The 14,710-nt window shown below is 44.4% G+C and overlaps 1 protein-coding gene across 17 annotated transcripts in view; it reads right to left on the minus strand.

The window, feature by feature from the left end:
- ADGRL3 (adhesion G protein-coupled receptor L3) overlaps window positions 1-14,710 on the minus strand; it is a 272,261-nt gene that overhangs the window by 136,028 nt on the left and 121,523 nt on the right. For all 17 annotated transcript variants that reach the window (XM_075149833.1, XM_075149835.1, XM_075149829.1 and 14 more), the window contains one exon: window positions 4,900-4,980. In XM_075149833.1, coding sequence (XP_075005934.1) covers window positions 4,900-4,980 — 81 coding nt within the window. The remainder of the gene's footprint in view (window positions 1-4,899; window positions 4,981-14,710) is intronic.

The raw sequence follows: 14,710 nt of genomic DNA on the forward strand, positions 1-14,710 counted from the left end.
GGACTCTCCTGCCTGAAAGATGGCAGGAAAACAGTATCGCCTAAAGAAGCTGCAAACATATAGCTGTAACTAACTCTAAAGGGAAGGAGCAGGATGAGTAAAAAGCAGGAGAGAAGCAGAGGGACACTGTAAAGGACTCTCAAGCTGAGGGAATGGCTTTTCCAGGGGAACTCAAGCAGAAAATGAAAAAGCCTGGAAAGAGGAGGTGCCTGGCCACCGTCGGCTCAGAGCAGGGACTCCTGAACAGCCCCTCTCTCGTAGCGCTGGACCTGGGCACAGAGAGGCGGGAGAGCTGGTGTCTCAGGGCCGGGCAAGCACGGGATGCGTGACCCCATGTGCCGGTTTGAATCAAGGCAAGGAGTGCCATCGGGCCTCGCTGTCTGGCGCTCCCCTTTCTCTGGACCTGGGAAGGAGGACCAGGGCTGTGCAATGAGCCCGGCTGTCAGATCCTCTCACATAATCTGCAAAGGCATCGACCCTGTCTGGGAGCGAAAAAAAAAAAAGACCCAGAATGTGTGCATCCAAAAACCTGCTCTATTTTTGATAATAAGATTTCACAGTGCTTCTGACGTTCAGGAATGGTTCTCCCTCAGATGTTGCAAATGCAAAGGGGGAGAAAAATGGCAGAATGGATCCAGTTTTTGAAGGAAGAAAACACAAAGGGACACGCCACTGAGCTGGAGAAGAAAGGGGGAAAAACCAGCAAAACCTCTGGTTGTCTCCCTGACATGCTGCCCAAGGGGTAGGGAGAGATTCTGCGTCTATGGAGGCTGAACCTCACAACTGAGGTTTACAGGAAAAAACCCACAGTGCCTTAACTGGGGCCAAAACCACCTCACTGGCTAGAGAAATCTGCACAGAAGGGTGAGAACCTCCCATCCCTCCTTTATTTGCTATTTATTTCTAGAACTGGGGACCAATACACAGTTTTGCTTATCGATTCATGTTTTGGAAATGTACTGACTTCAAGCATATAAACTCCAAGACAACTACTCCCTGAGCTTCGACTTTGAAGGAAACCTTTGCAAAACGTTAGCTCAACAGGGACGGAGAGCTCCTCAGACTGCCTAGCTTTAAAAGCCAGGCATATATTTCATGTTTAATATGATTCCACATATATGCTAAAATATGCTTCTATAAAGTTTTATAAATAGTTTTAGTGAGTGGATTTGGTGAGTTTAATTCACTTATTTGCTGTATTTTAGTACCTGGCAGAATTTGAGTCCAAACGCTAAATATAATTTATTGCTATATATGACAATTCCATAAAATCCCTTTCTAAGCCAGGGTATCAGCATCACCCTCATCTGTGAAACTCCTTGGTATTGTTAGTAACCAGCAATTAATTTTTAAACACAGGTTTAATCTTCAGTCTATGAGATCACAACCTGAGGTCTCAGCTACCCCTGGAATTATTCTGCATATGGATAGTGTAAACAGTTGCATAAAAATCATGTAATCATGTCCAGATCGTTAGACTGAGAGGAGGTGTAAAAATAACGGTTAATAGTGCTTTGTATACGGAACTAATTTTAAAACACCCTGAAATTAAAAAGGAGGTGGGGAATAAGAAGTGTCTTGATAAAAAATGCTGATTCATGGCCTCATTTCTATTAAGTGATTTACAGTATCATTACTGCGTTACTGTACAGAGCAGTGGCTCAGAGTAATTGCCCTGTAACGCACGATGACACTAATGTACTAGTAAACTACTGGAGTTTATACTCTTATCACTACTAGCATCAAGACTCTGAAAGGCAGGTAAAAATTCCCTGCATGCATAAACAATGTGTGTAAATGTCACCAGTGATAAAATTTTTAAAAAGGAGAAGGAAGAGGCAGTTACAAATAAATCTGCCAGCTGAGAATTGCAACTGCATAGACCCACAGGAGCACTAAAGCTGTATCATTTTTTAATAATAAGGGAAGGAAAGATGCTTTTATATCCCTACCCAGGCTCTGTTTCCATTTATTACAATTAAAATTGTATGGTGGCTTCTTCTTTTTGCCACTCTAAGTGCAACATTGACCTGCACCTGGTGTTCAGCTCAGTGCGAGGGGGAACGCGGAAGGGAAATGAAGAGCATCCAAGCCACAGCCAAAAGCATTAGTGATTTATGATGACTGTCCTAATGCTGCTCTTTTTTTAGAGTTCCAGCTACTGCAAATGTGGAGAACCAAGGAGAGCTTCAGGACAGAGGTGGTTTTGCCTCCTTTGTTTAAAACAGGTCTTGTGGTTACGGGATGAAGCTTGGAACATGACCTGAGCATGTCCTAAGGTGTCAGAAAATGCAGCCAAACAAAAGAACTTCATAACCCTCACATACTTAGAAAAAAAAGTCATGATTGTTACAACGCTCTAATGGATTTTGGGCGCTGAGGCTAGAAATGAGGCAGCAGATGCATAAGTAGAGCTACACGTCCCAGATCCCAGGGCCAGAGGAAAGCCTTGCTCTTCCCCCAGGAGACAGTACCAATTACTACATTTTTAACACTCCCTAATCACCAGCTAATAGATTGATGCCTTCAGAGCTGGCTGCCTCCCTGGCCCTCTCCTATTAAGTTACACAAGGGGATTCGAGTCCTTTCACCAGTGCGTAGCAACAGTAGTATCAATCCTTCCACCCTGAGCAGCCCTTTCTTTAAGATCTCTCAACCGGGGGGGTGGGGTGTAGGCCCTGGTGGAAGCAGTCATGTAGCGGTTTATGTTGGATAAACTCCATTTTACCTTCTCTGCAAGCACTGCAACTGTTCAGCCTGACCCATTTTGCCCTGCTCCTGGTGGCAGTGCCATTCATCTTGCAGAGATAGCTATGCCCTCACGAATGGCAGATCACTGAAGATTTTTGTTATTCTTTAGCTCTTTTATCTTGCAGAAAGCAAGGCACAGCTTCTTTGGCTGCTGCTATTCCAGCGTCCTTGAGTCTTCCATAGGCTGCTCCAGACCGCACGGCAAGGATTTACATTGACCTGTTCTAAGGAAGCTCTGAATCATCACATCCAACATCAAAGACAGACTTGAGCAAGGTCCTGGAAGTCATAACTGTCTCTCCCTTACAGGAGTGCTCTGCTAAAAAAGCAAGGTAGTAAATTTTACTACAGAACTGGAGGTTTTCAAGCGGCTTAGAAGAAGCTGACGATCTCAAATGCATATGCCAAATCTCAGGGTAATTTACTCAAAGCTGAATGGAGATTGTGGACTGCCAGGAGACTGTATGTGACCAACCTGACTCACGAGAAGACCAGATTTGGAGAGAGGACTGTGAATCCAGCATCCTCACACCCAGACTCCACCACCCAGCACCTGGTTCCTCCTTGCAGAGATGCAAGAGGAACCATCAAGGAATAATAGTGCTGAGGCTGCTTCTGTGCAGCAAGAGTCAACTCCTTAGTTTGTGTTACTGCACCAGCTAACAAAACACGCATTCACACTTAAAAAGGGAAAAAACCCAGCAAATGTTTACTCGATCAAGTTACAGATCTAGCCACATGGATGCTGGTGGAAAAGCTCACTTAAAACTAAGGGAGTCTTTCACACCAAGAGCATTAACAGTATGCTTTCATTTAGCCCACAAAGTCCTTGGGCCATTTGGAGGAGCAGGGTTTGCCACTGCAGCTACAATTCACCAACACAAAGGTTTTTCTGTCTCCCAGAATATTAGAGATGGATAACGAAGTGAGATTTAGAAGACAGCTTTCTTCATATTACATAATGACAGTGTGCCTATCCAGATTAATCTTGCATTAACACATTGCATTTTTCAATCGTGAGCACTTAGAGGAACATGTGCACACACAAACACATACTCGCAGCCTTACAGTGTTGGGGCAGAATGGTGACAATCACTACAAAGGTCAATCCCGTACCCTTTCTGCTACTGTAGCACCCTTTGGAGAGTAGGAGAAAGAAAAAACCCCAAACCTAAGCTATAGAGCATCTCCCTGCTAACACGCTTCGGCTGTCCTCTTCCTCCCCTGCTCTTCTTCCACAACATTCCCTGTGTTTGATATTCATACACATTTCTGGAGCTGACCAAGAAATCCCTCCATATACCTTTTTTGATTTTAGCTTTGCTATTATCCATTCCAAGAAGGACAAGCTGGTCATTTTGATATCCTACCTGAATATTGACAACCTAATTAAAAGGAGCAAAGGGAGGTGTGAGAGGTCTGCACCAGCACGGATGCTTGCTCTGGGGCCGAGCCTGTTTCCCCAGGCCACAGGGGCAAACACTGGGGATTCATCACAACACAGCCAGGGGACGATCCTCCAAATGGGGCAGAGAAATCAAGGGCTCACATTCATATCACTTTATTTGCACCATTCAAGAGAGGCACCTATCTTAGCAGGGCTATTCTGGACTCACTCCATATGTATGAGCTACTAGCACTGCTCCTGTGGGCAATCAGCTCACCTAAAATTTCAGTCATCCTCTAGAGTGAACGTCTTCCTCACCGACTCTAGAAAAAACCTTGAACAACAGCAACGTGGATTGAATCCAGGCCTGAACCACTGCATGACCACTACCTTTACTCACCTGCGGGGCAGCTGAAATCTGCCTTTTTGCAACCTGCCACCTGTGCCTGTGCACTGCCATTAGGAAGGAAAGGAAGAAGGCAGAGGGCAGGACCTAAGGTATACCTGTCCCTGAAGAAGTAACCTAGTGGGAAGAGCAAAATAGCTTGTGAACAAGATGGTATGTTCAAAGCTACGTAATGGGGCACATGGGACATGGTCATCTCTCATACAGCTCTCTTGCAGGAATTAATTTGCTCCCGAGAGTGTCCTTGGATGGAAGGTGATAACTTTACCGTGGAGGCTCTATGAACGAGTGATATGCACTCACGCCTATGGCTGGTTCGCAATGCACATGCATGGAGACTGCGTCACTGACTCACCCTTGGATGGCGGTCTCTCCAGATCCGAATCGAGGTGGATTGGTGGGGCAATGTAGGAAACCTGCCCATGGTGAGCCTGCCCTGTGGACAAATAAGTGTTTTAGTTCCGCTGTTTCCTACAGAGATCTATCAGGGCTATAATTAAACATACAGCATTTTTATGGCACTAGATTCAAAACAGGTTTGCAAATATTTTGTTCTATTGTGCATTTTTCACAATGAACTTCCATTTGGTGGAGACACCTGATGAAAAGTTGAAAACACTCCCACTTCTTTTGCTTTTTACATGCAGACATGGGTACTATGCTGAACTTCAGTTATACTTGTGTTGTGGTTTAACCTGGCAGGCAGCCAAACACCACAGAGCTGCTCGCTCACTCCTCCCCCCCCACAGTGGGACGGGGGGAAGAATCGCAAAAAAAGGTAAAATTCATGGATTGAGATAAAGATAGTTTAATAGAACAGAAAAGGAAGGAAAATAATAATAATAATAATAATAATAATAATAATAATAATAATGACGATGATGACGATGATGATAGAATATACAAAATGAGTGATGCACAATGCGATTGCTTATCACCCGCCAAGTAGCAATCGCTACTTCCTGGAACACGCCTCCCATTCATATACTGAGCATCACGTCACATGGTATGGAATACCCCATTAGCCAGCTGGGCCAGCTGTACTGACTGTGCTCCCCCCAGCCTCTTGTGCACTTGGCAGAGCATGGAAGCTGAAAAGTCCTTGACTAGCAGGGTACTTAGCAACAACTGAAAACGTCAGTGTGTTATCAACATCCTTCTCATACTAAATCTAAAACACAGCACTAGGAAGAAATTTAATTCTCTCCCAGCCGAAACCAGACAACCTGCTTTACCACTACCACGTACATTTTGCACAATGTTCTCTTAAAAGGCCACATGCCACAGAAGACAACCAATGTCACACAAGCCCATTCAATCTGTTAATCTCACTCTAGAAGGGAAGCAAGCATTTCTGTGTCACAGCAATTTTTGAAGGAAGCATGGTATGAAGTACAACTGCATCTGTTTTCCCCACCTGCAGAAGACGCAGATATCGGTTTGCGGAGCTCGGCATTGCTTTCACCTGGGTGGAAGCTTTTTGGTTCCCAACACCGCCATGCAGTTTCCCAGTTGCTAAAGACTCAATTCTTCTCCAGTAATTTGGAGGTAACTATATTGAGAAACTTCTATTTATAATAAAAACATGTTGTTATAATTCATCTATTTACTGTAACAATTTACAGGGTTGTTAATCTCTTTTTCTAAACATGGAAAGTTAATGACACATAGATTACGATAACAGTTAGAGTAACCTTCCCGTTTCAAGTAATATTCGTGCTGCAATAAAAGCAGTTGATTCCTCTTATGAGACACATTCCAAATAATTAATACGGCTCCCTGTTGACACTTGCTGTTGTTGCTCCAAGCAATTTCCAAGCTAGCGTCACAGGCAGCGGAGCAGCGGTGCAGTCTTTGGGCTTCTTTGTAATGACATCCAGGAACACCACAAGCGCAGTATGCTGGTGCACATAATATGTTGAAAACATCTCTTCAGGGGGATAAAATACTAATGGGAAAGGGGGAAAAAAAAAGAAGTGTGTCTGAATGGGCAGGATATATTTACCGCTTTACGCTGAGGCTGACTCAGATAATTTGCATTATTAGCCATTACAACAACTGGACGTTACTCAGGTTTAAAATCTACTGAGACATCATAAATTCTACATTTGCTTTTAAGTGCTTTAACACGGGAAATCTCCTTCAGGCAAACCCATAACTAATAACGAGTTACCCTGCTTTCCCCTTCTCGTTTACATGTTAAAAATCCATTTGATGTCATTAGTGAGCACAAGTCATCATTTAATAGCTGCTCAGTTCTGCAGCAGAAACAGGCAGACGGTCTGCTCTCACTCCAAGCTGCTCAACATGCAAGATCAGTGCCCTTTTAACTACAGGACAGGCTCCCTATTTGCTGCATTGAAGATACCATTGAAACACAAAATAGCTGAGGTTGGCAGGGAGCTTTGGAAACCACCTAGTCCAGCCCAAGGGCAACAAGAGCCCATGGCAAGCATCCAGTCTGATTTTTAGTATCTCCAAGGATGGAGACTCCACAACCTCTCTGGGCAACCTGTACAAGTGCTTGGTCACCCTCACAGGAAAAAAAACCCCTGCTTTTTGTTACTTTTTAGTGTAATTTCCTGTATTTCAATTTGTGTCTCTTGTCCTGTCACTGGATGCCTCCAAGAAGAGCCTGGCTCCATCTTCTTTATTCCCCCCCATCAGGTACTTATACACATCAGTAAGATCCCCTGGACCACATCTGGTCCAGGCTGGACACTCCCAGCTCTCTCAGCCTCTCCCCACATAGAGATGCTTCAATCCCTTAACCATCATTGTGGCCCTTTAAGTAAGGGCCTGTCTCTCTTGTACTGGGTAGCCCAGCACTGGACCCAACACACCAGTGCTGAGCAGAGGGGCAGGATCACCTCTCTTGACCTGCTGGCAATGCTCTGCCTAATGCAGGAGGCTGGTGGCCTTTTTTGCCCTATGGGCACATTGCTAGCACAAGGTTTTTGTTTTTTTTTTTTAAAGTGTTTTTATCACCTGGTCTTCTTGGGACCAAGTGATCCCAAATACAAAACCCAATGACTCTGCAGCCTTAAAGGCCTAGGCTGGAGTAAAGAAGATACATGTACAGTATAGAAAAGACTACAAAACATCTGCGAGTTTGTTTAGACATTCATTACAATTCAGTAATAACTATGCAAGTTTATGAATGTTTTATAAAAGCTTTTACCTAATATGGAGGAAGCAGTAGCATCAAATGCTCTCTTGTGATAAATGAAACAAGTTGCAGAAAGCTTTTATCTACTTGCTGCTGATGCAAAACACACTACTTCCAAAAAAAAATCAAACTTGACTTCTGTTAGTCTGTACACTTCTTGCAATGCTAATAAATCAGATTTTGGGTTTTAATATTCTCTCTATAAAAAAGCAATGCAAACAATTGTTGTGCTTCATTTTCTGGGCATAAATGCCAGCTTGGTTGCTCTTCAGACTCATCATAGTCTTCCCATATGAGGAACAAAGGCTCTTCACTGCTATCCGTGGCCCCAATTATACATTCAGGATCAAGATACCTTGTAAACCTTCTTGTTAATCAACAGAATCACATTTTTTCTTTGGTTTTACTATATTGGCAACAGTGACATCTGAGAGGGTTGAGGGAAGGGAGGCAAGGGGGGTGCCTGAAGCAAGCCTTTGCAATGGGACTGGTACACAAGCACACGGAGAAAACTCTGACTCAAGAGGCCAAACTAGAGGATCAGAGCAACAGTCCTTCTGGCTCTAACAGTATTACAAGTTCTGCCGCCGACTCCATAAAAACCCACAATTTTACCCAATGGTCCTATGCAAGATTTTGAGGCTGATATTACTGGTGCAGCTCAAGTCAGTCGCAAAGGCTGACAGGACAAGTTTTGCCAAGTGACACCAACTCCCAGTCCCTTTTGCGTGGATTTTGCAGTTTCAGATGCTTACTTCAAGCCCTAGCACTAGGAATGAGTGACTCCAATCTCCCCCTCTCCTGACTCCAATCTCCCCCTCTCCAGTTCCAGCTACTGCAGAAAAACACTTGAAAGGGGGATGGCAGAAACACTCAATACCTCCCTCTCCAAATTGCCCGGTCCTTCAGCTGTTTTTTTCTGCATGTGGGCTCTGAGCTGACAACGGTGCAGCACTGGGAGGTAGGACATGGCCTCCCTTGCCTGTATGACCATATCTCCAGCTGTCAGGCTTTCATTTCTACCTGCACATCTATTAACCCATGAGCCTATTTGATCGACCACTCTTCGACCTGAAGAGCTGCCCACACACTAACCAATATTGGCCTGGTAATCATGCCTATAGGAGAGGAAATGGCTGGTGTCAGGTCCTTCCCAAACTTTGCAGGATGCTCCAAAAATAACTGCAGTTCTTTAAGTAAGTGGCTCAGTTTTTAGTTATGTAAAAAAAAAAAGCCAACTTCCGACAAAATACCAAAGGTCAAGATGTCTTGTGTTGCTGATGGAAAGTTGGGCATGCCTCATACCGTAACAGCTTGCACGGCCTTCTCCAAATCCCACCCTGACTATAACCATCTGGTGCTTCTGCAGCTGGCTCCCAGGTAAAAAAGTAAACAGCAATCAAATGTAATCATCAAAGTAACAGGCGATGAAGTTGCCGATTTCGTACCTAATCGCTAAGGTTGGGCTCTGTTTCCCTTATTCCTCTTGCTGGCAAGGTCCAGCCACTGACATGGCCTCCCTGTGAGCGGCAGGAGCGGGGCAGGGGGACCAACGGGCAACAAGGGCTAATTCTAGAAGACAACCGTGCGTCAGTCCTTGTCTGCTTTTTTTGTGTCATACCACAAGGATTCAGGTCTGGCCAACACTGCATAAATGTCAAAATCATCTCAGGCGAGACAGGGCAAACAGCAAATGTAACACGGGTAGCCACAAATTCCCTGTCTGCTGCTCACGCCCCCTCTCTCAATGAGGACAGACATACGGCATCCATAGTAGCCAGGCCATATGCATGTGCTGTGGCAATGGGAAAAGAAGCATGTTTGGTAACAGCAATTTTGGGAGCGAAATATAGATATGACCTTCAAAGTCTACCTAGTGACACGGCCTTCCTTGAGTAGAGAAAATGGGGGAGATGTTTGCAGATTAGAAAAAGTGCTTGGCTGGCCATTATTTTCAGGCCTGACACATGAAAGATGCAACACATTTTAAAAAGCCAATAACTTAGAAGAACAAAGATAATGTTTTTTGAAGACTGAAGGAAACATAATAGCTTGGCCTAAGGGATTTTTTTTTTTTTCAAAGGGATCTGGATGCTCACAGACAGAAAATAAATATCCACACATCTTCAAAAATCTGCCCCTAAGTGATTTAGTCATCTACAGATGCCACGATATAAAACTACAGAAAAAAAATCTGCGAATGCATGGACTAACCAAGGAAAGTAGCCACAAAGCAGTCTCATCTGTTTATCTATTAAAAACACTTCCCCCCGATCCTTTTTGGAAACGTACCCACTGTTTGTAGCATCTAACAGGGCAGACCTCCCTCCTGACCCTATGCCGAGTTTCCAGTGCCCGTGACGTTTGATTTTTCTACAGCACAACTCCTATCGCCATGTATGCACGTGGGAAACCTTTCTGCCCGGCTCTTGCTCATTTTCTCCCTGAGATTTTACTGTGCACAGTTACAGAGAAAAGCTGAAAAGAAAACATAAGACCAGAAGATTCAAATCCCCAAAAGCAAAGAGAAAGAACACCAACATTTACTAGGCTGAAAATAAGCCTTTTTAAAACATCTGATGAGAGACCACCTAAACATCTGATGACTTGCCCCCTAAAGCTCTGGCACTGGCTATGCCATGAAGATAACTAAAATCACCAGAATGGCTGGTCCTCACTTTTCCCTACTGCTCCTTGCTCAATGCCCACGATGCTGTGGTGGGCATGGACAGTCGTGCACCTGAACTGCAGTTCTCCCCTGTGCCTGACCCAGCTCCAGCAGCAGCAATGAGAAGCCACCAGGAGATACATTTTTTAAACAAACATGCTTCAAACTATTTGCCTCAAGTGGTGAGAGTCCCCTTTCTTTACTGTCCTCATCCAGAGACGATCACTGCAACACATTTTTTTTGCTGCCATATCAGACTGCATCTCTTGCTCAGTTTTCCACCCATTTTCCAGCCTCTTTTGGTATGTTTTTGTCTTCCACGGGCTCAGCAGTTCTAAAGATCCTTCTTAGACAGCCTAGCTAGCATTTCATGCAGAGGATTTCATTTAATTTTGTGCTGGTACCTCTGACGACCTGGTGCTCCCGTGCACTGTCTCTCCTACGCCCTTGTCAGCACCTCGGAATGCAGCCACCTCCATGGACTTAATCCCTCATTCTGTTTGCCCACTCGCTTGGATCACTAATGAGTTAAGTTAATAACCGTGAAACCGCACATCGATTTCTGAGACTTTGATTTCAGTTCTTCACATAATTTTTTTTTTATACCAATGGGATGGGCACACACTAGGTATGCTGAATATATATTCTAAGGAAAAGTCTTGGAAAACATACCAACAATTTTACTGATATCTTGACAGATAAAGTATACTTTGCATGCTGTGGCCTTTTTTTCCATGTAACTGAAAAATTCCATTTTTAAAAGCAGTCCAGTTTGTCTGTGATGATCTGATCTGTAAAAAACAACATTATTTTTTGGCCGTATTTCTGTAATCCTCTAACTTTTAATGGGATTTTTTCAAAAATCTGATTTATTATCTAACTGAAGACTACATTCTACTTTGTTGGATTGCAGTTTCCAGGATCATCACTCTCATACTCTTTAATTTCCAAAATTAGTACGTTTTTTTTCTTGTCCTTTTTTCTCCACTCATGGGTCTTTTTGAACTCCATGATATGTAGGCATATATAAAAACATATGGAAAGAGAAATGAAAAAGCTGGTAGGTTTGCTAACAAACTCTTCTGATATGCCATTAAACAAATTTAATTCAGACCTATTACTCCACATATATTCGGACTTCTCCCGGCAGCCTTTTTTTTTGCCTTTCATCAATGACTATCTTTACAAAACATCATTTCCTCACTGCCCGCCCTTTTCCATTTTGCATTAAAAGCTTTCTTTTTAAATAAAGCTTTTATAAAGCCATTCCCTACCTCAGACATGTCAGAGTTAGCACTGATTCTGTCCACTGCTTCATTTATTCATGGACTTTTATGGATTATCTCTCTTTCATCTGTACATCTCTCTTTCATCTTTCATTGCCCTTTTAACTCCTTAGGGTAGCAGTAACTCATCCGCTCCTTCTTCTCTCCCTCCCAGGGTTATTTCCCTGTCCTTCCCTCGAAGCCGTGCATGCCTCTGAATACAAGAAAATCCTTTTTTCCAAAGGGTGCTCTCCAGCAACATTAACTCTGCTGCTCTCTTGCTATTTTGCCTCTTGTATTTCATACCGGGAACCACCGCAAGCTTAAAGCAACTGCAGCAGGAAAAGTAGGGTACCTGCAAGTGTGGCTGCGTGCAGAAGGACTGCTGGCTCCTGGTCACGGCTGCCTTCTGAAAATGGAGGTTACCAAAACTGGCAGCCTCAATGGGCATTGACAGAGAGCCTACAATCCACACCGAGGAGAGGGCTCCTGTGCAAAGCCAGCATAACAAGCAAATGTTTCTTCTCCCATACTGGTCTTGACAGGAGCAAAGTTACCATATTGCAACTCTGTACATTGTTTAGCTACACATTGCTTTTGAAGCTGTCATAAAATGCATACAATAGCAGCTCTTTCAAATGCCAATATTGTGTGCTGATGCATCTTATCTTACAGATGTAATTTAAGTCTGAGTGTAGGAGATGCAGGACTGCGCTTTTTTCTTTTTTTTTTTTTTTACTAGAAACTTGCTTTGATACGTGATTTTTGCCTCTCTGCCTTCCAAAGAGAGGGGTCAACAGGCAAACTCACAAGGAACCAATCTGCAGACGAGAAGCAAGAGGTGGGTTCTCACCTCCCTGTCCCAAGCTGCGGCTGAGTTCCCCAGTACTGACCAAAGCAACCTGCAGGCTCAGCCACAGGGGCTGCCAAACGCAAAGAAAACCTTGGAGTTGAGGAAGAAAGCTCGATAAAGGATGCAGGGAGAGGGGTGAGCTGGGGAGATGTTTGGCTAAGTCCCTGTCACACATGCATCTCATGTTTAGAGTAAATGCAAATCCAAAAGCAGCGCCTGGCAGCGTGCTTGTGTGAGCAGAAAGTGTGATAAAATGGACTAGTCTTTTCTGAGGTTGTACTATTCCTGCTTTGAATCTGTCACAACAAACAACAGCCTTAACCGTGAGAGGAAAGAAATCAAAATGGCCTTTTTCGATGACCAAACTGTCCCTCGTGTGACCGCCATTACCCGGGAGGGCTAGGCTAGGTTTGAACTAAAGGCAAAAATAAGGACAAAAATAATGCCAAAGGAATGGGTTAAAAACTGCCTGAGTATTATAGCAGCTGAAGCAATTGGAGGCTTTTCACTAGTGGCAGCTGCATATTTTCAAAGGAGCATTTAGGACTCAGAAACTCATGTTCCAGCTGAAGTCAGAGGTGAAGAAGCTTCTTCAAGTCACACTGAGATTCCTCGTTTTACTGTGCAAACATTGTAATTTGTGTTTTGTGTTTAGATGAACCTCACCCCTCTGTTAAGGACTTAAAACATTTAATTTAGCAGCAACTTGGCTCCAGCAATGCTCTGCATCCTCCAGCTCACGTCCGAGAATTTACCCCACAGTACGAGAGCCTGGTATAACAGCCAGGGAGGAAGAAGAAAAAAACCCAGGAAATATTTCACACGTGCCATTATAACTAAACAATGTTAAAGACCTCCTATCTTTCCCCTATATGGCAGCACGTGGAGGAAGGCTGTATCCAGGTCTGGCTTTCTCCAGCACCCAAGGCACGGAGCTGACCTGCAGGGCTGCACGTTTTTTGAGCTTTGCTCCCTGAAAACTTGCCTGGCAGGCTAAAGAAACATGACATGGTATTATTCCTCCCCCCCAAGATGTGCTCGCTGTGCTATGGAATACAATTTACCAGTCACCTGCCCTGGAAAACAGTGGGGAGGAGGAGAGGGATTTTGGTGCAGAGGAGACCGAGGGATTTGGAGCAATGCAGTCCTCAGAGCCCTGGGCAGATGACGAATATTGGTAACCACAAACCAGAGTGGGTTTAGCAACGGTGAATACAGGGAAGCCCAGGGAGGTTTTCTTGGCCACCTCTCAAAGATTTAATCTGATATGAAGAGTGCTGTGCCAGCTCCTGCTGTCCTTACTCTGCTCTTCTCTCAAAAGTCAAACAAGACATTTCCAACTGCCTTATTGGGTCAAGCCCAGCCTGTTCTGCCTCAGATGAGGCTGAAAAGACTTGGGATAGAGAAGTTAGGAAGAGCTTTTGGGGAGAAACCTAGTCAAAGCCATCCAGTCCATCTCCTGCAGAGGCAAAATTGTTCCTTATGTTGTTTTGAAAGGTATCTCCTTGGGGCTGTCCACCGCTCCCTCCCAGACGCTGAGCAGCAGATCTCGCCGTTGAAAGATTTAATCTTTGTTTTCCCTTTCCTGGGGGGGAGAGGAATCCTGCTGCCTCCCTGCCTGAGATGTTTCTGCCTTATTTTTTCCCTGTTGCTTGCTCTTTTTCCCCCTGCCTGTGTGCTTCTTTAGGGCCTGCCCTTTGCTGCTGTGCTCTCACTATCACCCACGTTTCTTGTCTACCCCATCTCTCTTAGCTGGGCACTCTTAACCAAGGATGCAGCTTCATGTTACAGATAACTCATTTCACAGTGGTCTTCCCTCCCCTGGGACATGGCCAGGCATTTCCATCCCCTCCCTTGCAGCAGTTCTGGCAATTAATGCAAGCACAGAGCAAGCTAGAGCTGACCTGATGGAAAACAACCTGCCGAAAACAATAATTACTAGTTTTCCACTGGCTCAATGAGCAGAACCAATTCAGGCTGCGTGGCGGCAGTGCCAGATCTGATGCAAAGAAAAGGGCAAGAATAAAAGAGCCAGGGGTGGGATGGGGAGAGCTATCAGTTTAACTGTAACATAAAACTGCACCTGGGAACAGTACTGGCATTGTATCTGGACGTCCTCTCCATCCCCACACCAGACTCTCTCCTTGCCCCAGGGAGACTCCCACCAATTGCATCCTTTCTTCATTGCCTTTCAGACAGCTTTTAATCCAC

Source organism: Calonectris borealis, chromosome 4 (assembly GCF_964195595.1).
Source record: "Calonectris borealis chromosome 4, bCalBor7.hap1.2, whole genome shotgun sequence".
NCBI lineage: Eukaryota > Metazoa > Chordata > Aves > Procellariiformes > Procellariidae > Calonectris > Calonectris borealis.